Source organism: Rhinopithecus roxellana, chromosome 13 (genome assembly GCF_007565055.1).
Source record: "Rhinopithecus roxellana isolate Shanxi Qingling chromosome 13, ASM756505v1, whole genome shotgun sequence".
NCBI lineage: Eukaryota > Metazoa > Chordata > Mammalia > Primates > Cercopithecidae > Rhinopithecus > Rhinopithecus roxellana.
Window position 1 is genome coordinate 55,014,745 of NC_044561.1, and position 27,941 is coordinate 55,042,685.

Below are 27,941 nucleotides of genomic sequence, written 5' to 3' on the forward strand. Positions count from 1 at the left end.
GCTTCTAATAGCAAAAGTGGTGCAACTTAGTGTTTAATAATAGTTCTTTAAATAACCGATGGTACATCCATAAAACATAATATTGTTTAGTGACTCAAAATTATTTCATAATAATACAGAAACTTACGGAAAACATTTAGGCTACTTGGTTAAGTGGGCATATTAGCTTCCCAGGGCTGCCTGGGAAGAGCTCCACAAATTTTAAAACAACAGAAATGCACTCTGCCACAGTTCTAGAGGCCAGAAGTCTTGATTTCAGAAGTCTGATATCAAAGTATTGGCAGAGCCATGTTCCCTTTGAAGCCTCTAAGGATGAATCTTCCTTGCTCCTTCCTGGTTTTTGGTGGTGGCTGGCAATTCTTGGCCTTCCCTGGCCATCATTCTAATCTCTGCCTCTTTTGTTACACAGCCTTCTCCCTGTGTGTCTTTACAATATCTGCCTTCCGTGAGTGTCTCTATGACCGAATTTCTCTCTTCCTATAAGGATACCAGTCATATTGAATTCGGGCCCACCATCCTCCAGGGTGAGCTCACCTTCATGTAATGAATTACATCTGCAATGACCCTGTTTCCAAATAAAGTCACATGCTGAGGTTCTGGGTAGATAAGAATTTGAGGTGAATACTATTCAACCTAGTGGATGAAGTGAAAAAACAGATTTTCAATATGTAAAATTACTTGTACTACTTCAATACAAAGTTAAAAATGATGGCTGGGTGCGGTGGCTCACTCCTGTAATTCCAGCACTTTGGGATGCTGAGGCAGGTGGATCATGAGGTCAGGAGTTCGAGACCAGCCTGGCCAATATGGTGAAACCCCGTCTCTACTGAAAATACAAAAATTAGCTGGGCGTGGTGGTGCATGCCTGTAGTCCCAGCTACTTGGGAGGCTGAGGCAGGATAATCACTTGAACCTGGGAGGCGGAAGTTGCAGTGAGCCAATATCGTGCCACTGCACTCCAGCCTGGGTGACAGAGCAAGACTCCGTCTCAAAATAAATAAATAAACACACACACACACACACACACACACACACACACACACACACACACCCATTACTCATTATAGTATCATACAGAATAGTTTTGCTGCCCTAAAAAATCCTCTGCGCTTTACCTATTTATCTCTCTCTTCTAGCTCCTGATAACCACTGATTTTTAAAAAACTGACTCCATGGTAGCAATTGCATTTTCCAGAACTGATTCTAAGGGATTCATTAGGTGTATCCTTTTTGATTCAGTGATGCTGGTGTTCGCCACCACTTGTAGTGGTAGAAATTGAAAGCAACCGAATTTCGTCTATGGAAAGCTACTTACAAGTGATGTTATCAAATTGATGGGATTACACTTAGTCACTAAACATAATGTACTTACTGATAGGTATTCTTATGAAATAATTTTAAGTCACTAAACAATATTATGAACAATATTACTGAAAGGTTTCTAATACATCAAGTCAATAAAATCTGGTTGTCAAACAGTAGGTAAAATATAGTCTTTTTTTTTTGAGACATAGTCTTGCTCTGTCACCCAGGCTGGAGTGCAGCGGCATGATCTTGACTCACTGTAACCTCTGCCTCCTGGGTTCAAGCGATTCTCCTGGATAATGTTTGTATTTTTAGTAGAGATGGGGTTTCACTATGTTGGCCAGGCTGGTCTCAAACTCCTGGCCTCAAGCAGTGATCCACTCACTTTGGCTTCCCAAAGTGCTGAGATTACAGATATGAGCCACCGTGCCTGGCCAAAGTATAATCATTTTTAAAAAACAAATATATGCCATGCTGGCAACAGTGCTTGTGTCTGTATGATGGTCTTATGAGTAATCTGTTTTAAAATTTTCCTCCTTTTTGCTTTCTTTTCCTAATTTTTATATAATGACTATGTATCACTTTTGTAATAAAGAAAATCATAAAAGTTAGTCATTAAAAATTCATAACGCTTAACTATGGGTGCTATTGCAATTACAAATGGTTGTTATTTTCTTCCTTATGTTGGGTCTAATAGAAAACTGCTATTTCGGCCAGGCGCGGTGGCTCAAGCCTGTAATCCCAGCACTTTGGGAGGCCAAGACGGGCAGATCACAAGGTCAGGAAATCGAGACCATCCTGGCTAACATGGTGAAACCCCGTCTCTACTAAAAACTACAAAAACTAGCCGGGCGAGGTGGCAGTGCCTGTAGTCCCAGCTACCCGGGAGGCTGAGGCAGGAGAATGGTGTGAACCCGGGAGGCGGAGCTTGCAGTGAGCTGAGATCCGGCCACAGCACTCCAGCCTGGGTGACAGAGCGAGACTCCGTCTCAAAAAAAAAAAAGAAAGAAAGAAAACTGCTATTTCTATAGATTACAAAAAGTTAAATATTGGCCCTTTAAACTACTTTTAAAAATATTTTCTAAATATTCTATAGAAATATGCCTAAATTCCTCATGTACCTACATTTTTGAAATTCCTCAAAAGCCTTTTGTTAAAGGATTTTTAAAAAGATAACATCATGGTTCTCATGCAAATTGAAATAAATTCCTGCCAAGGATTTAAGTCATGAATGAAGGAACGGGCAAGATGTTACAAGAGATTCAATGGAGAACTCAAAGAACGTGCATATATACGCCATCATGGACACTGAAACATTTACAAATAGAAGCAAAATTGGTCAATATCTGCCGGGCAAAAATCGATGACGTCTCCCCCAAAGTTCACTTGCATTTCCAGGTGTAGAAACTATCTGCATTGCTCTCACCTCCCTACAGCTTGGAGTTGTAAATCCCTTAAGAGCAGCTCAGGCCCTATGAAATCAGATCACTCCACAATCTTTTGCCATTTCAATTTCTTTTTCACAAATTTCCTGATGTTCCTTTTTACACCTGAAGATAAAAGGCAAACTCTTGACTGTGTGCTTGGGCCTGGCCCCTCTGTGGGGTCATCTAAGGCCACCCCTCACTCCCACTTCCTTGCATTCAGGATGCACCAGCCTCTTTAACTTCCTAAGGGGTTCCAGGGCCCCTGTACCCACCCTGCTACCTGGATACCCATCGTTTTCTCTGCCCCAAGAGGTGGTCCTCCCCATGCCCCACCATCCTACCCGCTTAATGCCTAACATCCGCCCCTCACCTAGTACAAACCCACTTTCCTCAGGAATTCCCAGGGCCTCTCTCACTCCGTCAGCAGTTCCTTCAGGGCCTCGACTGCAATTTGAATTACAACATGAATATGTTTTATGCAGATCTGAACTTTGTGATTTTAAAATAGCATAGGCTAAAAATATTAGTAAAGTCTCTCTTTATGCTCAAACTTTGAAATAATGCCAGTCCCCCAAATTACGAAAAAACAAAACAAAAAAAAAGCCCCACCCCTCAAAGCAAAAGTCTCTCCCAGGACTGTACATTTTTAAAGCTGCATTTCCAAAGGGTTGTAAATAGGGTTTCCACTCTTGCCCCAGTGTGGCCTCTCTGTAACCAGTCTATAGAAACAATCCCGGCCCAGGGTCACTGGGTGGGGGACCCTGTACTTGCTATGGAACTTCCGAGAGTGGCTATTACTAAGGCATATGCATTGCTGTTGTAGTACTCGTTGTTATGACAACTTAAAATCTTCCAGAAGCTCTAACAATATTCTCCAGTAGTGGTGCTGAGGCTGAGGCCAGGCATCTTGGTGATGGGGTCAGTGCTTTCCTGGCCAGCCCTCACAACTCCTGGTGCCGACTGATGCATGATGACAGAGGCCAAGAGAATACAAAGCACACAGGGCAAAAATGCGCTACCCTGACCTCAGATTTCTATTCCTGTGGCACACTGTTCTGGAGTTACTTGAATTTTGACTTATGCTAGGCTTGCAGAGACGTGGGCTGTGGGTAAGATGTGACAACCCTGTGTATATTTGTGAGATTATTTGACTAATATGTTGTCTCCCTGATCTGTCTGCTTTGTTCACCATTTTTCTTACCAGCTCCTAGTAGAAGAGAAAAAAATATTTCTTCTGTTTGTGTGGATAAAAAAACAACCCTCACCAATCATTGTGCTTTTTCCTGTTCTCTCATTCAGCACTGTAACAACCAGCACAGATTTCTGGCTGGGGTTGGGGTTCTCCAACACAAATGGGCAGGGGTGGGGTTCTCCCCACCACCAAGCAAGCACTCAGCTCTGCATTGGACACTGATTGGGTGTCCTCCAATTCCATTCTGACATTTTCTACTTGGAGACAGCTCAGATCCCACAGGGCGAGGGCTCTGTTACACAAGACAGACCTTCCGTACTTTCCCACCGATCTGCATGACCGGGCCTCCAGAACTTCTGACCGACCGGCTTCAAGCTGGAGTTCCCACAGTCCCTTCTTTCAGTTTGATCCATTTGCTAGAATGACTCACAGAACTCAAGAAAACGCTTGTTTACGTTTACCGGTTTATTATAAAGGATATTGCAAAGCATACAGATGAAGATGCACAGGGCCAGGGATGTGGGAAGGGGCGCGGAGCTTCCATGCCCTCCACTGGGTGTGTGGCCCTTCAGGAACCTCCATGTGTTCTGGAGACGTCATTGGATATATATCGTTGCAGCATGGATGGGTGTGTTGAAATGAGATTGGGCAAAAAGGGTTTGGTCTAAACCCCACAGGGCCTGTCTGTTCAGATTCTTTTGGCCTCCCTCTGCAGCATTCCTTCCTCTAAGGGATGTGGCAGGACCCTTTCTGGAATGAGGGTCTTATGACCCACAAACAGGCTAGAGTCTGGCTATGGGAAGGTGAAAGGCGAGTGGGAGTAGGTCAGAGAGAGAGATTATGTTTACTCAAGAGAGTACACAGAAGGGCGATGGGAGTTAGGAGCCAGGAACCATGGGTGGAAACTTATTGTGTGTATATATCTATATCATCTATATCTATTTCTATGTATATATCACACTTCTACCCTCTTACATTCAGCAGCTGATGCATTAGTCTGTTTTCACCTTGCTGATAAAGACATACCCAAGGCTGGGAAGAAAAAGAGGTTAATGGACCCACAGTTCCAGGTGGCTGGGGAGGCCTCACAATCGTGATGGAAGGCAAAAGGCACTTCTTACATGGCAGTAGCAAGAAAGAATGAGAGAGAAGCGAAAGCAGAAACCCTTTTTAAACCCATCAGATCTCATGAGATTTATTCACCACGAGAACAGTATGGGGCAACCCCCGCCCCAGCTTCTTGATTCAATTATCTCCTTCTGGGTCCCTCCCACAACATGCGGGAATTAACGGAGCTACAATTCAAGATGAGATTTGGGTGGGGACATAGAGCCAAACCATATCAGCTGACAACTGTGAATTAAAGTGACAAAAGATAGAGTCACAGGAGAAAAGGCATACAAATTTTACCTGATAATAATATTTTAATTTTTATGTGCATGGAGGTCTTCAAAGAAAGTGGAGACCCAAACAAGTGGTTAGATTTGGGAGCTTGGATACCATTTTAGCAAAGGGCAGTACATTGTGGAGAGGTGACCAAGGAAAAGGAGTTTGGGCTTCTAGGTGCGGTCACTGTGGGAAAGTAAACACTCAGGTGAAAGTTGTGAAAGATTGGGTCATTTAGCAAGGTTTAATCCATGCAGACTCATCTTGGTGCTGTCTCCCCTCTCTGGTGATAGAAGTTGTTCTTCTCTCCCTCGTAGGAGGGATGAGGGAACATCTTCACAAGGGAAATTTATGCCCTCCTCTCTGGCAGATAGGAGGAGGAAAGAAGCTTTTTTTTTTTTTTTTTTTTTTTGACAGAGTCTCACTCTTGTCACCTAGGCTGGAGTGCAATGGTGCAATGTTGGCTTATTGCAACCTCTACCTCCTGGGTTCAAGCAATTCTCCTGCTTCAGCCTCCTGAGTAGCTGGGATTACAGGCACCCGCCACCATGCCCAGCTAATTTTTATATTTTTAGTAGAAACCGCCACCACACCTGGCTAATTTTTGTATTTTTGGTAGAGACGGGGTTTTGCCATATTGGTCAGGCTGATCTTGAACTCCTGACCTCAAGTGATCTGCCCACCTCGGCCTCCCAAAGTGCTGCGATTACAAGCATGAGCCATCGAATCTGGCCCCCTTTTTCTGTCTCTACTTTTTCTCAATTATCTTCAGCTCAAAATAATTCTTATGGCAAAATGGCATATTTTGGGGTGGCATATTCTGATCCTTTTCAGCATAGAGGTTTATTTTTTTGAATCAATAACTGAGGAATACATATTCTTACTAAAACCCAATGATTCATCAACTCAGAAGGGTCTTCTGAAGAAGGTGGTCTCCCAGCATGCTCTGGGTTCTGTTTGCTTGCCGATAGAACCCAGTTAATCAGCTCACGGGACTCATGAAGCTTGCATGCAGTGAATAGCAAGACACTTTCAGAATGCGGGCTTAGCACACTGTCAGGGCTCTCAGAGTTTACCATTGTTACCATCATTATTATTAACTATCATTGTTATTATTGCCTACTGTTATAATTTCTAACATGCCTCTATTCGCCCTTCAAGTGAGTGAAACATTCCTCAGGCCCTGCCTGGCAAAAGCACCTTGGAGAAGTTCAGGCTGCTGGTAAGGGGGTCTAGAGCTGACCCCACCATGCCCTGAGGAAGGTCAGTGCAAGGGTAGGCACTTGGCTTGGTTAGTTGCTTTCTCCTGCCTAGGCTAAGTGTTAAGTGCTCTCTGAACAGCCACTGCATGAAATTAGTGGATAACACAACTAACCTGGTGAATTAGTCTGTTTTCACGCTGCTGAAGTTATACCTGAGACCGGGAGGAAGGAGTTTTAATGGACTCACAGCTCCATGTGGCTCGGGAGGCCTCACAATCATGGCAGAAGGCAAAAGACACTTCTTACATGGCAGCAGCAAGAGAGAATCAGACAGCCAAGCAAAAGGGATCTCCCCTTATAAAACCATCAGAGCTCATGAGATTTATTCACTACCAGAGAGCAGTATGGGGGGAAACCTCCCCCATGATTCTGTTGTCTCCCACCGGGTCCCTCCCACAACATGTGGGAATTATGGGAGGACAATTCAAGATGAGATTTGGGTGGGGACAGAGTCAAACCAGGCCACATGGCTGTGGGTGCCAGGAACCTGGAAGTGGACTTAACTGTAATATTAAAGAGGAGGCTCTTCTTCCAACACTGACTTAGCAGAACTGTTTAATGAATTAATTACTTAAGAATGATTGGAGTTACTGCCAAGTTAATGAGGATGATGGAAATTCAACACAAGGAAACCCACAGAACCAGGCAAAAGACCACCTAAAATTTTGTTCACCTAAAATTCTAGAGTTCTTTGAGCAAACCAAATGAGTGGTTGTATAATTTTAAATTAATAGGAATAGATAGGAAGTCTAGGTCATTAAAATAATTTGTGCTTTCAGTTCATTTTTCCAATAGGCTTCCTATTACATTTTTCTTCTGATTCAGTTGAGCTAGGGTGACAACTCCTAAATGTGTGATATTTTCAGCTAAGTGCTAGTGTCCAAGGACAAGGTAACCCCGGAAAGAAAATGGTTTAAGTGAGGAGTAACCAGAGAAACACAGAGTGCACATGAAAAACTCAGGCAAAAAAAACAAAAAACAAAAAACAAAAAAACTGATTCCTATTAAAAATGGCTTTTAACACTAAAGCACTGAAGGATTAAATACTCATAATTTAGAACTGATGACTATACCAGATTTTCAGAGATATGGCCATTTTCTGTGGAGGAAGAAGTGCTACTGTCTGTCAGTTTGGACTGCTATAACAAAATCCTACAAACAGGGTGGGTTAAATAGCAGACATTCATTTCTCCCAGTTCCAGAAGCCAGAAGTCCAAGGTTAAGGTGCCAGTAGAGTCAGTGTCTTGGTGAGGGCTCTCTTCCTGGCTTGTAGGTGGCCTCCTTTTTGCTGTGTCTTCACATGACCTTTCCTTGGAGTGTGCAAGTGAAGAGAAAACAAAAACAAGATCTTTTTTTTTTTTTTTTTTTTTTTTTTTTTGAGATGGAGTCTCACTCTGTCGCCTAGGCTGGAGTACAGTGGCGCAATCTCAGCTCACTGCAACCTCTGCCTCCTGGGTTCAAGCAATTCTCCTGCCTCAGCCACGCGAGTAACTGGGACTACAGGCGCCTGCCATCACGTCCTGCTAGGTTTTGTGTTATTAGTAGAGACGGGCTTTCACCATATCGGTCAGGCTAGTCTCGAACTCCTGACCTTGTGATCTGCCCACCACGGCCTCTCAAGAGAACGAGATCTTATAAGGACACGAGTGCCATCACGAGGGCTCCATTTTGAGGACCTATGATCTTTCCAAGGCTTCATCTCTAAATACCAGGACATTGTGGGTGAGGGCTTCAACATAGCAATTTTGGGGGAACACAAGTCCATTTATAGAAGCTAGCAAATAATGTGCTAGTTGTGAAAAGGAGTGATTTTCACACTATAATTTTTTTTATTTTAATGATTTTTTCTTTCTTTCTTTTTTTTTTTTTGAGACAGAATCTCACTCTGTCACCCAGGCTGGAATGCAGTGGCGTGATCTCCACTCACTGCAACCTCTGCCTTCTGGACTCAAGTGATTCTCCTGCCTCAGCCTCCCGAGTAGCTGGAATTACAGGTCCGTATCACCATGCCCGGCTAATTATTGTATTTTTAGTAGAGACGGAGTTTCGCCATGTTGGCCAGGCTGGTCTCGAACTCCTGACCTCAGGTGATCCTCTCACCTTGGCCTCCCAAAGTGCTGGGATTACGGGCATGAGCCACCGGGCCCAGCCAGTCTCAATCCATTTAGAAAGCTTATTTTGCCAAGGTTAAAGACGCACCTGTGACACAGCCTCAGGACGCCCTGACAACATGTGCCCAAAGTGGTCAGGGCACAGCTTGGTTTTGTACATTTTGTGGAGGCATGAGACATCAATCGATGAGTGTCATATGTACATTGGTTCGGTCTGGAAAGGTAGGACAACTCCAAGTGAGGGGGCTTCCAAGTCATAGGTAGATAAGAGACATAAGGTTGATCAGCCGCTCATTGAATACACAATTTACACCTGAGAGAGGGGTAGAGGCATAGTCAGTTATGCCTTAGTCTGACTCAATGAATCTGTATTTTTATGTAAGCAAGAGGGCAGAGAAAGCAATCAGATACACATTTGCCTCAGGTGAGCAGAGAGAGGACTTTGAGGTCTGTCCTTTGCTCCATACCTGTGAAGATCAGCTACAATTTACATTGCCAGAGTGAAATTCAACAGAGCTGTTTTTAAGGTAAAGATCTTGAGGCCCACAAGGGAATTTTTGTCATGGGCAAATTGTGAGGGATGTATGTAGCTTTTTCATCTTTATGGCTACATTATTTAGGAATAAAACGGGAGGCGGGTCTTCCTGATATAGTTCCCAGCCTTTCTCCCTTTGGCTTAGGGATTTTGAGGTCCCGTGATTTATTTTCCTTCCACACCTTCAGCTGGAAGCAACAGCATTCTCCGCCTCCCCGGCCCCATTTGTTTGCTTCTTGGTCTTTAAATATATGAGCTGTATCTTCCGTTGGTGCCTGTTACATGCAGAAATCCTTGATTCTGAGTTCTCTGACAAGATTATCAAAAAGGACCATTAAAAAAGCAGACTTTTCACTGGGTGTGGTGGCTCCCACCTGTAATCCCAGCACTTTGGAAGGCTGAGGCTGGAGGATCGCTTGAGCCTAGGAGTTGAAGGCTGCAGTGAGCTAGGATCGCGCCACTGCACACTCCAGCCTGGGTGACAGAGCAAGACGCTGTCTCCAAAAAAAAAAAAAAGCAGACAGTTCAGTATGGTGCTGAACATCAGGATCTTGGGACACAGTCTTCCAGAACTGTCACAGTGCTCTGCAAAGCCATGTCCCTGTGTTCATCTCCCAGCATTGGGGGGTGGGGAGTTGGAGCTCTGCCTTACCCACCAGTCCTCAAGCAAACGCCAAGGAAACTACACTCACTCCTAATGGCTGTCTCATCCAGAGGACGCACCCTTAGGACTTTTTTCTTTCTTAAGAGGATTTGTTCTTGTGGATGTCAAGGTGCCTGGCTGGGAGAAGGAGCCAGTTCCACCAGCCTCTGGGCCTTTGCTGGAGGCAAGGTCAGTCAGCCAGGCAGCTGGTGGAAGAGGACCAGGGTGGGGCCTGAGCAGGACCCTGACTCCGAAGGACTTGGAAGAGGAGGAAGAGGGAGTGGAGGCCGGAGTGCAGAGGATGGACTGGCCCTGAGGCCTCTGCATTCCCAGCCCGGGGCCTGGACTTCCTGTGTTTGCTGTTTGGAGCTGGCTGATGATTAATGAGAAAATACGCATTCTGAAGAGCTTCTACCTCCCTGGAGTGTGAGGCCACGTCTGTGTTTATAACACAGCCTGTGATGTGACAGAGACATTTCGTGAGGAACTTCTGGTTCTGGTGAGGCAGCATCAGGACTCTCTAGAAGCCAGACAAGAGTGTGTTCCTACATTTGTGTGGAGGGAGGACAACAGCCACGAAGAAGCCTTCAGGAAATGGAGCGCCTTTGCTGAAGCCCTCCAGAGGGTTTACCTGTCATCTGGCCTAAGACAACTCCAGTCTGTGGCTCCCCTGTGACAGGTGTTTGTCAAGTGAGTTTCTCCACAGGGCCCCTCAAGCCCCATACAGGCCGTTACCTGAGTTTCCCAGGAAAGTGCTGGACGTTTACACACATGATCTTCGCTTTCCAATTTCCACAGAGTTGAAAACTACAAGCGTGGACTTCTCTGAGAGTTCAGAAATTCCAGATGGTTTCTAATCAGTGAGTGTCGCTTTCACAGTGAACTGTTCTTGGGATGGGTTGAAAGCTGAGACTTGGCTGAAATTTGGTGGGCTGGGGGAGTCGGGATTCAAATAATAGAAAGTTTTAAAAAGCTTCTACAGACTTTGAGGGTACAAATGCAGTTTTGTTACATGGAGATACTGTGCAGTGGGAAAGTCTGGGCTTTTGGAAATGACTGACTCATGACGTCTGCCATTCATTGGACAAGCTTGTAAATGCCTTTTCCACCCTCTAATGAGATGCCTTAGGGAAAGTAGAATTGTCCCGAAGTCTCTGGAGCTTCCAAGAAGGCAGGCCCTGAATGCAAGGTGCTCAGAGCTGGAGTCTTCCGAGTGCAGGAGAAATGCCAGCGCCTTTTTATTGAGCCGTGGAGGTGTCCAGGGAGCCCCTTAGCCCCTTACATGGTTTTTGTTACAGCTATTTCCTTCTTCTTTTTTCCTTTACTTAAAAAAAATTTTCAATAGTTTTTTGGGGTACCAGTGGTTTTTGGTTACGTGAATAAGTTCTTAAATGGTGATTTCTAAGATTTTAGTGCACCTGTCACCTGAGCAGTGTACACTGTGCCTAATATGCAGTCTTTTATCCCTCACCCTCTTCCTCCCTGAGTCCCCAAAGTCTATTGTGTCATTCTTATGCCTTTGTGTCCTCATAGCTTAGCTCCCACTTATAAGTGAGAACATATGACATTTGGTTTTCCATTCCTGAGTTACTTCACTTAGAATAATGGCCTCCAGCTCCATCCAAGGTGCTGCAAAATACGTTATTTCATTCCTTTTTTATGACTAAGTAGTAGTCCGTATATATCACATTTTCTTTATCCACTCATTGGTTGATGGGTATTTAGGTTGGTTTCATATTGTTGCAGTTGCAATTGTGCTGCTATAAACATGCATGTGCAAGAGTCTTTTTCATATGACGACTTCTTTTCCTTTGGGTAGATACCCAGTAATGGGATTGCTGGATCGTGTGGTAGTTTTACTTTTAGTTCTTTGAGGAACCTCCTGCTGTTTTTCATAGTGGTTATATAATTTACATTCCCAGCAGTGTAAAAATATTCCCTTTCACCACATCCACACCAACATTTATAGCTTTTTCTTTTATGATCATTCTTGCAGGAGTAAGGCAGCATCTCATTGTGGTTTTAACTTGCATTTCCCTGGTTAGTGATGTTGAGTATTTTTTCAAATGTTTACTGGCTGTTTGTGTATTTTCTTTTGAGAATTGTCTATTCATGTTCTTTGCCCGCTTTTTGATGGACTTATTCTTTTTTTATTTTTTTTCTTGCTGATTTGTTTTAGTTCCTTGTAGATTCTGGATACAAACAAAGTTGTTGGAGGCATAGTTTGCAAATATTTTTCCCCACTCTGTGGGCTGTGTGTTTACTCTGCTGATTATTTCTTTGGCTGTGCAGAAGCTTCTTAAATTAGGTCCTATTTATTTATTTATTTATTTATTACATTTGCTTTTGAGGTCTTAAAGCATTTGCTTTTGAGGTCTTGAGCTTAGGCACACTTGCTTTTGAGTGTGCCTAAGCTAATGTCCAGGGCATTTTTCTGGTGCCATCTTCTAGAATTCTTAGAGTGTCGGGTCATAGATTTAAGTCTTTCATCTATCTTGAGTTAGTTTTTGTATAAGGTGAGAGGTGGGGATTCAGTTTCATTCTTCTACGTGTGGCTTGCCAATTCTCCCAGGATCATTTATTTAATAGGGTGTCCTGTCCCCAATTTATTTTTTTGTATGCTTGGTTGAAGATCAGTTGGCTGTAAGTATTTGGCTCTATTTCTGAGTTCTCTATTTGTTCCATTAGTCTATGTGCATATTTTTATACCAGTACCAAGCTGTTTTGGTAACTGTAGCCTTGTAGTATAATTTGAAGTCAGGTAATATGAAGACTCCAGATTTACACTCTACAGTCGTTGGGAAGAATGTTCTGTAAATATGTGTCAGGTCCATTTGTTCTAGGGTATAGTTTATGTCCATTGTTTCTTTGTTGACTTTCTGTCTTGATGATCTGTCTAGTGTTATCACTGGGGTATTGACGTCCCCCACTATTATTGTGTTGCTGTCTATCTAATATCTTAGGTCTAGTAGTAACCGTTTTTAAAATCTGGGTGCTGCAGTGTTAGGTGCATATAAATTTAAGATTGTAATATCTTCTTGTTGGATTAATCCTTTTATCTATATAATGTCCTTCTTTGTCTTTTTTTTTCAACTGTTGTTGCTTTAAAGTCTGTTTTGTCTGAAATAAAAATAGCTACTCTTACTTGCTTTTGGTTTCCGTTTGTGTGAAATATCTTTCTCCAACCTTTCACCTTGAGTTTATGTGAGTGCTTAGGTGTTAGCTGAATCTCTTGAAGACAGTAGATATTTGGTTGGTTTATTTTATTTATTTATTTTTTTTTGAGGCGGAGTCTCGCTCTGTCGCCCCGACTGGAGTGCAGTGGCCAGATCTCAGCTCACTGCAAGCTCCGCCTCCTGGGTTTACGCCATTCTCCTGCCTCAGCCTCCTGAGTAGCTGGGACTACAGGTGCCCGCCACCTCGCCCGGCTAGTTTTTGTATTTTTGGTAGAGATGGGGTTTCACCGTGTTAGCCAGGATGGTCTCGATCTCCTGACCTCGTTATCCGCCCGTCTCGGCCTCCCAAAGTGCTGGGATTACAGGCTTGAGCCACCGCGCCCGGCCTGTTTTTTTAATCCATTCTGCTATTTTGTATCTTTTAAGTGGAGCATTCAGGCCATTTACATTAGGTCAATATTGAGATGTGAGGTACTGCTGTATTCATCATACTAGTTGTTACCTAGATACTTCTATTTTTAATTGTGTTACTGTTTAATAGACCCTCTGAGATTTGTGCTTTAAGCAGGTTCTATTTTGGTGCATATCAAACTTTTGTTTCAAGATTTAGAACTCCTTTTAGCATTTCTTGTAGTGCTGGTTTGGTAGTGGCAAATGCCTTCAGCATTTGTTTGTCTGAAAAACACTTTATCTCTCATTTATGAAGCTTAATTTTGCTGGCTATAAAATTCTTGGCTGACAATCATTTTGTTTAAAGAGGCTAATGATAGGACTTCAATCCCTTCCTGGCTTATAAGGCTTCTGCTGAGGAATCTGTATGGCTATTTCCCACCAAACTTGAGCAGGCACTTGTCCCTTATTCTGTTTGTTTTTGAGCTTCTTGCTGTTGCCCCAAACAGGACATTTTCTGGCACTTATGAAGATTCCATTATCAAGCTGTTTCCAATAATCCAAAAATAAGGGGCTAAGTGAGATCTCAAATGCACCAATTTTCTTTCTGAGAGGACTAGCTTGGTGAGTCCTGGCTGATCTTCTGAGTGTGTTTGCCTCTTGTCAGGACAGGGAGGAATTGGTGGGTGGCTAATCCTGTCTGTTTAATACAATTTAATAAGGCTAAAGACTAAGAAAAAAAGATTTTTCAACTAAGTGTAGGTAATTCAAGTCTGCTATAATGAAATGAATGAGAAGTTAAATCTCAAGTCCTGTTCAGACTACCCCACAGGGATATTAATGAACAATACCTGGCATATGTCTTTATTTAGTTAAAGCAGCTTGTCTGATTTCAGTTAAACTTGAAATCAGCTTTATGACAGTGTTGCAACTGCATACGCCCTTCAAATGCTATCACCTCTCAAATCCATATCTGTAGCAACCTCACTGCTTGGTTCCTGGAGCTCTGAGGGTGTTTTTGCACTGCCTGCCCTGTGATTCTGCTAGACTCTTCTTTCATACAGAGATGAAATGCAGATGACATGTGAGGATGTTGGCAGAATGGAGTGTTGAGTAAGTTAAGCAATCTGTTCTTAGTCTGTTGCCTGACTCTACCTGCTTGTCAGGGACTAGAAATCTTTCCTAACATACCTTAATCTATTGCTGCATTGTTTTCTATAACACTGGATTCACACTTGGCTGTGACTGCTTTTGGTAAAATATGTAATTTTTAATAACTAGATGACTCAATTTCTCTTTCATCCTCTGCTAGAGCCTGACGTTCCAGGTGACTACTTGTGGAGTTGTGTTAATCGAACCTTAAAAATTAGTGAATGATTTATTTGACTCTTCATAATTCCAGATTTTGGATCAATCTGGGAAGGCTGTGATTTCATTTTGGTTTGTATACAGCTGTTGTACAACTTGCTACTGAGGCATATTTGTAGGGATTTGCTGAGTCTATGGTAGATTATTGCAAGGGGCTGGGTCCCACAATGAAATGCTGCTGCAGCACACGTATTTCAAACCTTATATTAAATTACAGGCTGGGAGTGGTGGCTCATGCCTGTAATCCCAGCACTTTGGGAGGCCGAGACAGGCAGATCACCTGAGGTCAGGAGTTCGAGACCAGCCTTGCCAACATGGTGAAACTCCATCTCTACTAAAAATACAAAAACAAATTAGCCCAGCGTGGTGGTGGGTGCCTGTACTCCCAGCTACCTGGGAGGCTGAGGCAGGAGAGTTGCTTGAACCCAGGAGGCAGAGGTTGCAGTGAGCCGAGATCGTGCCATTGCACTCCAGCCTGGCCAACAGAGCGAGACTTGGTGTTAAACAAACAAACACAAACAAACAAAAAATTATAGACACGAGTAGTTATAGTTTGATGCACATGTTGAATTTTGCTTTCCAAAGACCTCGGAGAAACGAAGGGGTGGAAACCCCACATTCTTTCTCGAGAGTGTGAATACCAGTAATGCACTTAAATGCTAAACGCGGGTCATGGGCCTGAGCATCTTTGCTGTCCTTCATGCTGACACTCTGGGTTTCATTTAGTAACTTGGGTGAGATGTCCGCAGATCAAGGTGTGGCAGTTGTTTTCCCATCGCGGTTTCAATTCTTGTATTTTTTGTTTCTGGGTGAGCTGTGGGATCTGCCTTCTAGGGCCTATCAGAAAAGAAAGGAGACTGGAGCCATGGATGTGTGTTGTCAGCACATTATAAAGTCTCTCCTCAAAGTCCCTGATGGGACCTGGCACCTTATATTCTGGAGGGATGGGTGGACTAGCCTCACAGGGCTGTGGAATGTGTGTAGATGCCAAAGCTGAAATGAGAACCGTTCGGGTCACTGGACTCCACTCGTTGGTGCTGTGGAGGAATGTTTGCAATAAAGTGACCCTTTCCTGAGGCTAAGGAGTGTTGTTTTGCATGTGGTTCGTGACATGTTCAGCATGTAGGTGATCTAACCCTGAATCTTCCAGTACTGGTGAGTGTCTTGGATAAGCCTCTCCTAGGGGAGAGAAAAAAGCAAAAAGAAAAAAATGCAAGGTTGGAGGGTGACCAAGAGGGCATCAACCAACAAAGGGGGTTGGAAGGAAGGAATAAAAGGTATACATGGCAGAATCCTCATGTGCCGTCGGTGGTCTGGCCAGGCCTTACCCCATCTATCCTGACCTCCCTGAACTCTGACCTCACTCCTTCCACCCACCCCTCGCTCTGCCACAGAGCCTTCTCTGCAGTTGGCCAAGCACAGGAGGCACAGTCCCCCTGAGGGCCTTAGCACCTGCTGTTTCCTCTGCTGGGAAAGTTCTTCCTGTAGGTGTCCAGTGCGGTGTTGTCTAACCTCATATGCTGTGCGTGGTGCACCTTCGCGGGGGCCTTTCTCTGACTACCCTGTTTGAAGTGGTAGCTGGTCCCCCTCCTTGTCCTGTTTTTCCCCACAGCTATTGCCACCTTCTAATAGGCCATGTCGTCTATGTATTCATTTGGTTGCCTGTCTTCCCTTTTGAGAATGTGAGCTCATGAAGGCAGGAGTTTTTTTCTCAATGATTAGTGACTGAAACAAATGTAATAAGCCCACGCTCTGCATTTTGGTCAGTCATTCAGAGGTGAGTCTACACCATCTGCATCCCTTCATGATGCAGGTGGGCTTGCAGGTGGGGTAAGACCATTTCATCCAGTTGTTCTCAAATTTGACCAGGCACCAGAATCACCTGGAGGGCTTCTTTAAATCCAGAATTCTGGGCCCACCCCAGGGGTTTCTGATTCAGGAGGTCTGAGGTGGACCCAGAACTGTGCATTTTTTTTTTTAAGAGTCTCGCTCTGTCACTTAGGTTGGAGTGCAATGACGTGATCTCTGCTCACTGCAACCTCCACCTCCCGGGTTCAAGCGATTCTCCTGCCTCAGCCTCCTGAGTACCTGGGATTACAGGTGCGCACCACCACACCTGGCTAATTTTTGTATTTTTAGTAGAGATGGGGTTTCGGCATGTTGGCCAGGCTGGTCTCGAACTCCTGACCTCAGATGATCCACCTGCCTCAGCAAGTGCTGGAATTACCGGTGTGAGCCACCGCACCCGGCCTGTGCTTTCTAACACTTCTCAAGAGAGGCTGCCACTGTCTACACTGTGATGTGCCGATCTAATGTGTCCACGGGCACACACCAGCTGGGGGGCGGGGGAGGGGTGGCACAGAAGACTTCTGAACAGTAGATGCTCGTCAGTGATGGGCGGTTAACTGCTTGCTTTATTTTCCCAGGGCCAGGAAGAACATATGGAGGTGCAGAGCTATGGGAAAGCTGTCCTGACCGTGCTGGTCGTCCTGGCTGGGTTGGCAGGTAGGGGTCGCCTGAGCTTTGTGGGCTGTTCACCAATGTCTACTTGGAGTGTTGGGGGAAGACAAGGGCCACAGGAGGCCGCTGGAACACACAGCTGCCAGAAGAGTCTTTCTCAGCCACTTCCCACTGCAGACCTTCCCATGGCCACCTCTTCTGTGTGACTCATTTCCTCCTGCATCAACTCGACTCCCAGAGCAGTCGTTCAGGTGCATGGCATCTCCCCCCATCCTCATCGGGGCCATCACTGTCCTGGGAGTCTGCCTTCCGTTCCTTCCCACAAGTTGTTGCACCTGCTGAAATGTCCCTTCCCCTCCCTGGTTTCTCACCTCCTCAATTTCTATCTGGCCTTCAAGGAAAACCTGACTCAGAAATCACCTCCTCCCTGAAGCCTCCTAACCCTTGCCATTTTCAGGGTGAGAATCCCAGTTTCCATTTACTGACAGGGGAAGGGTTCTGTTGTGTGTGACACACTCCAGCGCTCTCCAACGGTGTCAGCTGGAGTGAACTCCTGTGTGCAAGGCCTGGGTCTCCTGGTCAGACTACTTTCTATGCGAGAGGCATAGAGTATAGTCTGGGATGCTGGGAGGAACTGGGGTTTTCACAGCCAGCTTTGGTTTTCATTAGGTTTGTTTAGTTTCCATTGCTTCGGGGGTATTAGTTTTGTGTCCCGAACTAGATTATAAGCTCCTCTTGCATTCCTGATGGCAGTGACTCGAAGGCATTTATTTGAAGAATAATAGACGTACAGAAAGGGGCACATGTCATAAAGGTATAGCTGGATGACTTTTCACAAAGCGAGCATATTTGTATGATTGACGTTGAGCCCAAGAACCTTCAATGGACAGCTCCCTTCCAGGCACTCCACCCCACTCCCAGTGACCGTCATTCTGACTTCTAACTGTGTAGACACGTTTTGCATGTTTTGTACTTTACAAACATATCTACTCTATTTTAGGTGGCTAGACAATGTGTTTTACAATTCTGGCCATGACAGTGTTTGAAAGAATAAAATGGAATAGAATAGAATGGGCAGTATCAGAGTGTGTTGCCTGCCTAAGAACTGTTTTGTGACGTTTAGGCTTTGGGTCTATTTATACATTAAATCTAAGAGCACCAGAATGTGGTGCCCAAATGTGTTTGGGATGAAGATATTCTAAAGGCCTGCAGTAAGCAAAGCAAAGTGTTCCAGAGGTGCTTGTTAAACATTTGAGTTTGGGTCCCAGCCCCACTGCTGTGAATGCAAATCCTGGGATGTTACCAGTTGGCAGAGTTGGTTTTTTGTGGAGACTCTGAGGAAGGTCTTCCATGCCTCTTCTTTAGCTTCTGATGTTGCTCCAATCCTTGGCATTCCTTGGCTTGTAGATGCATCACTCCAGTCTCTGCATCCATCCTCACATGGTGTTCTTCTCTGCAGGCCTCTGTGTCTCAAATCTCACTCTGCATTTCTCTTGTAGGGACACCTGTGATTGGATTTAGGGCCCATTCTAAACCCAGGTCGATTTCATCTTGAGATCCTTACCTAATTACATCTGCAAAGACCCTATTTTCAAAGGTTCCATTCTGAGGATCCAGTGGACCTGTGTTTTGAGGAATACTATTCAACCCAATACAGCTGTAGAGTTAGGGGGTAGAGTGGAAAGGAGGGCATGGCAGTGGCTTCCACCAGAAGCTCCTGGTCTGCTGGGGAGAGCTGGTGTTAGGATCCAAAAGACACAGAGTCTGAGCCACTGGATGGTAACCCTGGGGGTTACCACTGATAAATACAGAAAGGTTACAGCACACAGTTGATTTATGGAGATACATTCATTTACCAACTTGAAACATTGGCTACCTTCCAGGTTCTGGATCTGGTAATGAAGTCATAGAAGGCCCCCAAAATGCAACAGTCCTGAAGGGCTCCCAGGCTCGCTTCAACTGCAGTGTCTCCCAGGGCTGGAAGCTCATCATGTGGGCTGTCAATGACATGGTGGTGCTGAGCATCAGGCCTATGGAGCCCATCATCACCAATGACCACTTCACCTCTCAGAGGTATGACCAGGGCGGGAACTTCACCTCGGAGATGATCATCCACAATGTGCATCCTAGTGATTCGGGGAACATCAGATGCAGCCTCCAGAACAGTCGCCTGCATGGATCTGCTGTGTATGGATCTGCTGTGTAGGTGTGTATGCAGGTGGCTTCTGAATGCCACATCTGAAGTCCATCGGGTTAAATGTCAGAGGGCAGGAAGAACCTTCTAAAGTTCATGCTGCGTATGATGGCAGATGTGGTCTACCTTCAGTTGGTGTTGACGTACAATCATTCTGAACTGATGAATGCTTTGTGGTTTGTCGCCTCCTTCCTCCCTCATGCTCTCCCTACCTCCTCCCTTCCTCTTCCCTTCTCCCCCTCTCTTCCTTCCCTCCTATGTGCTCTAGCCTTCAGTTGGCAATAGGCTTAGAATTATTCTGGATGGACTAATGTTTATTGTTTTGTTGATTTATCCCCCTTCTTCCTCACTTCCTCCCTTCTTTCCCTTTTTCCTGCTTCATTCCCTCTCTCCTTCCATCTTTGCTTTCCTTCTTTTTTTTCTGGTTAAGACTGGTAGAGACAGATTTTATCACTTCCCCTTTGAATCCATTTCAGTGTTTAATAGCCTTTCTGGAAATATATCCTGGAATTCTTCTGGGGCTAGTAGCAGTCATTTTTCTTTGATTTAGAGACAGTTGGCAATCACTGCCCTTTCTCTAGTTTTTCCACATACATAACCATATTTCTCTGCTTACATCATTTATCAACTCTGAGGGATGCTTTAACTTTTTCCTCTTCCCAGCAGAATCCCCCCAACTTATTTCTGTACCCTGCCTTCAATTACAGTGGGATAAGTCATTACAGTCAAAGTTGTGTGTTCACCAAATATATCAAGTCGTTGAGAGAAAAGGAAAGAATAAACAAAATTTATAATAATAGATAGCTTATTTTTCATTTTAGAGGTAATTTGGAGGTGCTGAAGATAATGTTTCACAGTAAAAAAGTAAAAGGATGCTTTACAAAGATTTGGAATAGTCTTACCAAAATTTAATCACTTTGCATTCTTTACAAGTGTATTTATACTCTATTTAAAGATATAGAGTTCCTGATTTCTATGGCAGCATTTCTTATAAGAGAATATATTATATCTTATAAATTATTTCTTATCTCTATGTATTTACTTGTCTGGAAGAAATTCCCAAAGATTTTGTTCATATTTATGTTGCTATTAAATCAGATTTTATAACCTTTGGTGGAGACATGTTTACCTATTTCTATTTGTGTTTAAAAAATTTTTTTTTACTTTAGAAATTTAGCTAAATTAGTGTGTCTTTACTTTTGTGTGTTTTTAATTTTGTGTAGTTTAATTAGGGGCACAATTGTATTTTCTAAATAAGTGATTTTATAAGACTATTTAGGACTGTTGGCCTATTTTGCATGCCCAGATTCTTATTATGATAATTTGTGATATAAGAGAAAGAACAGAGGAAAAAAGAATCAAAGATATAAATTCTGCTTTTGGCTTCATCAGTTATCTATCAGTGAGACCCCTGTGATGGCTCAATTTCTTCATTTTTAACCTGGAGATGAATCTTCCCAGCCCACCTCAAGGGTTTGCTGTGTGGATCAGGTGAAAAAATGACTAAAGATGGTTTGATGACTCCAAAGTCCTGTCTGATTTAATTCCCTGCACGTTAAGTTGGGAGCCAGAGTGTTCTAGTGGTCAGGAGTGCAGACTTTGGGCTTGGCTGCCTGGGTGCATGTTACCGCTTTACGACAATTTGTGACCTGGGACACAATTACTTAATGACTTTGAGTCCTAGTGTCCTCATCATAGGGCTGCCATGGTGTCAAATGAGTAGGTCTATGTAAAGCCTTTACCACACCTGGCTCATAGCAATCACTGTATGGCCATTTGCTATTATTTATTGTGTTCCCAATAAAAGCATGCCATTGTATTGGGTATTTAAGAGTGACTCAAAGAGGAATGGAATAAGATACAATTTCTTTCTTTTAGAACCTCACAAGAAGAGTGGATAATGCAAGTTGCACAAATAATAGGGATGCCAGCCACCCAGATGCTGGCAAGTGAGATGGAAGGGAGGCAAACTCGGGTTCCAATCAAGAGGGTAGCTGACAGAGTCAATAAAGCCTTCATGGATGATTTCATGGACAAGGTGCCATTGAAGATGTGCTTTCCAGGTCTGTAGATGGTAGACAGAATGGGAAAGCAAGAGAGGAGGAGGGCATCGCTGGAGCAGGGAAACAGGATCACAGGCATGGCTTGTTATTGCTATACTTAGGACACATCACATTCAGAAACCATGTGGTTTTGTAGCATCTTTTCCCAAAGTCACAAGTCTACAAATTTGTCTGAATTCCCCTAACATGACTTTTTATATATTGGTAATTATGGTAGTTTTTGGTTTTAATACAGATGAAAGAGCAAGCATCTAGAGGAGGCAAAGACTTCTCCAAAATATTGCGAGAGGAACCCATAGAGCTTGGACAGAACTGAGTCCCTTTATCTTCGTCTCATTGCTCTGAATGGTACGTAGTTCTTAGAGGAGCAAATGTTCTCTGAGCAACAGGGTCTCCCTGAAGGGAGAAAGAATCTTGAAAAAAGAGGAAACAACCATGAATTATTCTATAATTTTTTCCCCTCCTTATTTGTCAACAAAATAGAGATGATATAACTCGAAATTGAGTCATCTGAAATCCATGGGAATATTCTAGTATCACTTTTGTATAAAGTGTTCGTCATGCTACTGGATAACCTTTGTGAAAGCCGGTGGGGGAAAGTGGAATCCCAATTGTACACAGAAAAAGGAAATCCTTCAGATTGCTGGGTTGGTCCACTTGCTGCCTTATCCACCAATCAATCACACACCAAATTCTAGACCTCTTATGTTTTGAGGGCTGCAAGGACTTGAGTTCAAAAGCTTCTGTTATTAACTGAGACAATATCATTCCTCCCAGTTCTGTCACCTTAAACCATCTCTGTCACACAAAACAAACACAAAATCCTTTAGACTTAAGGGACAAATGCTTTCTCCTCTCCTTGTTGCATTTACAGTAGCCCTTGAATTAGCAAAACTGCCTTTCTTATTCCAAGGGAATATTCAGGAAGGAATAATTGGGAAGCTAACATTTCAGGGCAAAAAGATCTTTCAGAGCTGACCCAGTTCACTGTAGTCTGGGGACTCCTCGATGTACCCTGAGATCCTTTCAGGGTGGTCTGTGAAGTCATGATTATTTTCATAATAATATGAAGATTCCTATTATTGTTGCCTTTTTCACTCTTCACACAAGTGCACAGGAGAGCTTTCCACTGTACATTGGGAAGGTCTGCATGACTCAGCAGAACAGCATTTTCCAGATGACTGAAGTGTAATAAATTCATCCTAGAATAAAAGGTCCATTCAAAGTGCCAGATAGTGCAATGGGTTTTAACGTAACAGAAAATGAAAGTTCCTTGATAGAATTTCAGATTCCACTGTGTAAAAATCATTTAAGAAACCTCAGCCGAGAATGGTGGCTCATGTCTGTAATCCCAGCATTTTGGGAGGCCCAGGCGGGCAGATCACTTGAGCCCAGGAGATTGAGACCATCTCGCCTGGGCAGCATGGTGAAATTCCATCTCTTAAAGAAAAAAGTGCTGGACACAGTGGCTCACCCCTGTAATCCCAGCACTTTGGGAGGCCAAGGGCGGGGGGTGGATCACCTGAGGTCGGAAGTTCGAGACCAGCTTGACCAACATGGAGAAACCCCATCTCTACTAAAAATACAAAATTAGCTGGGCATGGTGGTGCATGCCTGTAATCCCAGCTACTCGGGAGGCTGAGGCAGGAGAATCGCTTGAACCTGGGAGGTGGAGGTTGCCATGAGCCAAGATGGCATCATTGCACTCCAGTCTGGGCAACAAGAGCGAAAGTCTGTCTCCAAAAAAAAAAAAAGAAAGAAAAGTAAGTTTTGGTACAGTATTCAAGAATATCCACAATTATCTGAAAAGCTATTAAGTACTCCTCACTGTTCCAACTACATATCTGTGTGAAGTCAGGTTTTCTTTATATCCTTCAAACAAGGCAGTATATTGCAACAGACTGAATGAAGAGACAGCTATGAGAATCCAGCCAGACATTGCAGAGATTTATATAAGTATAAAACAATATCACTCCTCTTATTATTTTAGTTTAAAAGTATGATTTGTTTCCATAAAAATATGTTAATCAAAATTAACATGTAATAAATTATTATTTCTAAATATATACTTTAAAATAATTGTTTAACTTTAATATAAAATATGATAAATATTGGTAGATAAAACCCACATAAGTGAAAGGTCTTTGGAGTCCTCAATGATTTTGAAGAGTGTAAAAGGTACTGAAACCAAAATATTTGAGAAGTGCTGATCTGGTCAAACTATCTCATTCAGTAAGTACAACAAAGAGAGCCAAAAAAATTCAGTGACTTGCCCAAAGTGATGACAATTTTCTGGCAGAACCAAGATTGGGAAGACATTTTTTGATTCTTAGTTTAGTATTCTTTCCATTATGTTGTGTAGTCCAGAGTTTCAGCATGTTTTTGCTTGGACATTTATATATATATATAAATATATATAAAAAATATATAAATATATAAATATATATATATATAAAATATATGTATATTTCACTAATGCTGTCCTTACTGGGGCCAATCCTCAGGTTGTTTTAGTCACATTTGTGAAAACAAGTATTATTTTCATATGGGTTGTTTTCAGTATGAATGCTGACCTATGCAAGAGTGTTCTTAATAAAAAATAAAAAATAACTTATCTAAGTTATTCTGACACATGATTTGGGTTAGTTATTTCTGTAAATATTAGATTGGATTTTGATTTAATTTGTAATGAGAAACCTGTGTTAACGCAATATCCCAGGAAGTTATGTTTAAGACCATATGCCCCTAGAAATAAATAAAAATGGATCTGATTGACCAGAACTCCAGGGGAGACTTGTGTCCCACTCTGGGCTGTGTCCTCGTCACAGTGAGAAGAAAGTGAAGCTCGTTTCTCTTTTTCGCTTTGCTCCCTGGACAGCCCAAGATCATTCTGTAGCTCACTTCAGGGATTGCATAGCCCCTATGGCATGCACTCTCCCTTTTCATTCCCATATGATTATTTCCCCCTGGTTTCTGACTTTTATGAAGCGTTTTCTATGTAACTTTGTGCTTTCTTGTGAGCAACCTCACCTTCTTCAGAGACCCTGGCAGGTGTGCAAAAAAGACCCAGATAAAATCTGAGTTAAGATTTCCCAGTAGAGACACAGCCCCTTTGGGCTTGGGAAAATAGGTCTCACAAAATGTAATTTGAAGCAAAACTTAAAAAAAAAAAAAAGAGAGAAAAAGAAAACTTAGAAAGTGAGAGGCACGGTCACGACTTCAGTGTGTTTGTCTCTTTTCTTCTTTAGTTATGGGAGAGTTGTTCATTCCCAATGTTAATCTTGTAGTCGCTGAGAGTGAGCTTCGTAAAGTCACTTGTCGAGCCTCGCACTGGACCCGGCTCCCAGATATTTCCTGGGAGCTCGGTCTCCTGGTCAGCCATTCAAGCTATTATTTTGTTCCGGAGCCCAGCAACCTTCAAAGTGCAGTGAGCATCCTGGCTCTGACCCCACAGAGCAATGGGACTTTGACATGTGTGGCTACCTGGAAGAGCCTGAAGGCCCGCAAGTCTGCAACTGTAAATCTCACTGTGATTCGGCGTCCCCAAGGTAAGTGAAGACTTTCCGCTTTATATGAAATGAGTGATTATTTCATGCTTCACTATTATGTAGAATACTCCTTCATCCACGATGCCTGGAAAAACCATATGATGACCTTGATTTCGGGTAGGGATGATAAGGCCAATCACATCTGCTGTCAGCTTAATAATATATATATATTTTTTAATTATTATACTGTAAGTTCTAGGGTACATGTGCACAACGTGCAGGTTTGTTACATATGTATACATGTGCCATGTTGGTGTGCGGCACCCATTAACTCGTCATTTACTTTAGGTATATCTCCTAATGTTATCCCTCCCCCCTCCCTCCATCCCCACAATAGGACCTGGTGTGTGATGTTCCCCTTCCTGTGTCCAAGTGTTCTCATTGTTCAATTCCCACCTATGAGTGAGAACATGTGGTGTGTGGTTTTTTGTCCTTGTGATCAGTTTGTTTGCTGAGAATGATGGTTTCCAGCTTTATCCATGTCCCTACAAAGGACATGAACTCATCCTTTTTTATGGCTGCATAGTATTCCATGGTGTATATGTGCCACATTTTCTTAATCTGGTCTATCACTGATGGACATCTGGGTTGGTTCCAAGTCTTTGCTATTGTGAACAGTGCCACAATAAGCATATCTGTGCATGTGTCTTTGTAGCAGGTGGGACTGTAAACTAGTTCAATCATTGTGGAAGACAGTGTGGTGATTCCTCAAGGATCTAGAACTACAAATACCATTTGACCCAGCCATCCCATTACTGGGTATATACCCAAAGGATTATAAATCATGCAGCTTAATATCTTATAGCCTCATCTGCTTTTAAAATTCCATCGTAAAGTTTTTTCTCTTATTACATTTGAAAGCCATTTAGAATCTTGCCAATTATTTATCATCAAAGAGCATCAAGTTTGGAGAGAAATGCTTGAGTTAAACATTTTTTTCTGTAGCTTTTTCCCACCACTGTTTCAGGTGGATTCCACCCACTGAGCCAGTATGAAGCAGGTCCTCCTATTGCAGGAGAGCCTCAGATCTGCCTGAATTTCTTCCAATCTTAGTGGAATTATAATGCTTCATTTTTTCCCCCAGCAAATCCACAGCATATTTGAAAGTGTCAAGTCTATATGTATATAGTTTAACTTGACTAAGTGACATAACTTTAAAGTTTAGATCCCTCTAAAGAATCTCCTGTGGGTTTTTTGGCGTACCAGACACTCTAACCACATTCCTTGAAGGGGCCCATAGAGCCTGTGTGCTTTGAGTCAGCCTGGACAGAGTGGGCCCGGGGTGTTGGAGACTGACTTTAACTTAACATTTTACAAAAGAGGAAGCGAGGCCTAGAGAAATTCTGTGCTTCCATCCGGGTCACACAGCCAACGTGGCAGAGCTGGGTCTAGAAGCTGAGAAGAGCTTTTCTTCTCGTCTAAAGCTTTTCCCACCATGACTACACCCTTACCTGACATCTTCCGAAGTTCAGAACAAAGCCATAGCCAAAGCCAAATAATAATGGTAACGATAATAAACAGCAGTCTATAGCACTTACCGAGTTAGCAGGCACTGTTCTGAGCATTTCTCAAGTATTCATAGAATTAACCTGCCCAACAGCCGTGTGAGTGTTGCTGTTATTCCTATTGTAAAGGCAAAGTGACAGGGACAGTGCTGTTGGGATTTCGCCCAGGTCTGTCGAGTGAATAAATGACAGGGCAACCTCTACTCACCTGTAGAGTGAGTGAATGACAGGGCAATCTCTACTCACCTGTAGAGTGAGTAAATGACAGGCAGTCTGTCTCCAGAAACTGCTCACCTGGCAACTCCGCCCACCATGTGAGAGCCACTTGGAGGGTACATGAGATCCCATGGCTGCCGTAACAGAGGACCACAGGCTTGGTGGCTTAAACAACAGAAATGGATTTTCTCACAGTCCTGGAGGCTGGAAGTGTCAGCAGGGCTGGTTCCTCCTGAGGGCTGGGAGGGAGCCTCTGTCCCTTACCTCTCCCCTTGTTCCCTGTGGTTGCTGGCCATCTTCCACCTTCCTTAGCTTGTAGAAATGTCACCCTCCTCTCTGCCTTCATCTTCACTTGGTGTTCTCCCAGTTTTTTGGGTCTTTGCTGAGATAAACATTTTCGAACGGTACAGGTTGTTTTTGCACGATGCCTCTCAATGTGGGTCAATTTGGATTTGTCTAAAATGTTTCAGCATACTTTGATTTAGGCTATAGATTTTTGGCAAGATATAGGTAATATCATGTGATCACAGGATCGCAGTTTTCATCGGTGTAAGTTTGACCCTTTGGTGAAGGTGGCATACCCTAAATTGATCCAACATAAAAGTACCTTTTTGCCTTTATAATTAATATGTAAGCAGTAGATATTGTGGGAATATCCTGTTTACCCACCTAATACAAAAATTTTTTAAAAACTTTTATTTTAGGTTCAGGGTTATACATGCCGGTTTGTTATACAGGTAAACTCACGTCACAGGGGACTGTTGTACAAATTATTTTATGACCTAGGTACTAAGCCTAGTACCCATTAGTTATTTTTTCTGCTCCTCTCCCTCCTCCCACCCTCCACCCTCAGATAGACCCCAGGGTATGTTGTTCCCCCCTATGTGTCCATGTGTTCTCATCATTTAGCTCCTACTTAGAAGTGAGAACAGGCGGTATTTGGTTTTCTGTTCCTGTGTTAGTTTGCTAAGGATAATGACCTCCAGCTCCATCCATGTCCTTGCAAAGGAGACGACTTTGTTCTTTTTCCACCTACTAACTTTTACATTCATTGATGAATCAGTGCCTGAATCAATGACTTCTATGGTGGTTGTAAAGAGTGATTTCCTGCTTCCATTATTCTTTCCATATCTATTAATTGGCTTTCTTTTGTTAAACAA

At 43.2% G+C, this 27,941-nt stretch overlaps 1 protein-coding gene across 1 annotated transcript in view; it reads left to right on the forward strand.

Annotated features, from left to right (window-relative positions):
* Window positions 1-15,739: 15,739 nt before the first annotated feature.
* IGSF5 (immunoglobulin superfamily member 5) overlaps window positions 15,740-27,941 on the forward strand; it is a 34,435-nt gene continuing 22,233 nt past the window's right edge. Inside the window, 5 exon segments of the mRNA XM_030915321.1 lie at window positions 15,740-15,856; window positions 17,222-17,300; window positions 19,139-19,457; window positions 21,328-21,512; window positions 24,761-25,060. Of these exon segments, the coding sequence (XP_030771181.1) occupies window positions 15,740-15,856; window positions 17,222-17,300; window positions 19,139-19,457; window positions 21,328-21,512; window positions 24,761-25,060 (1,000 nt within the window).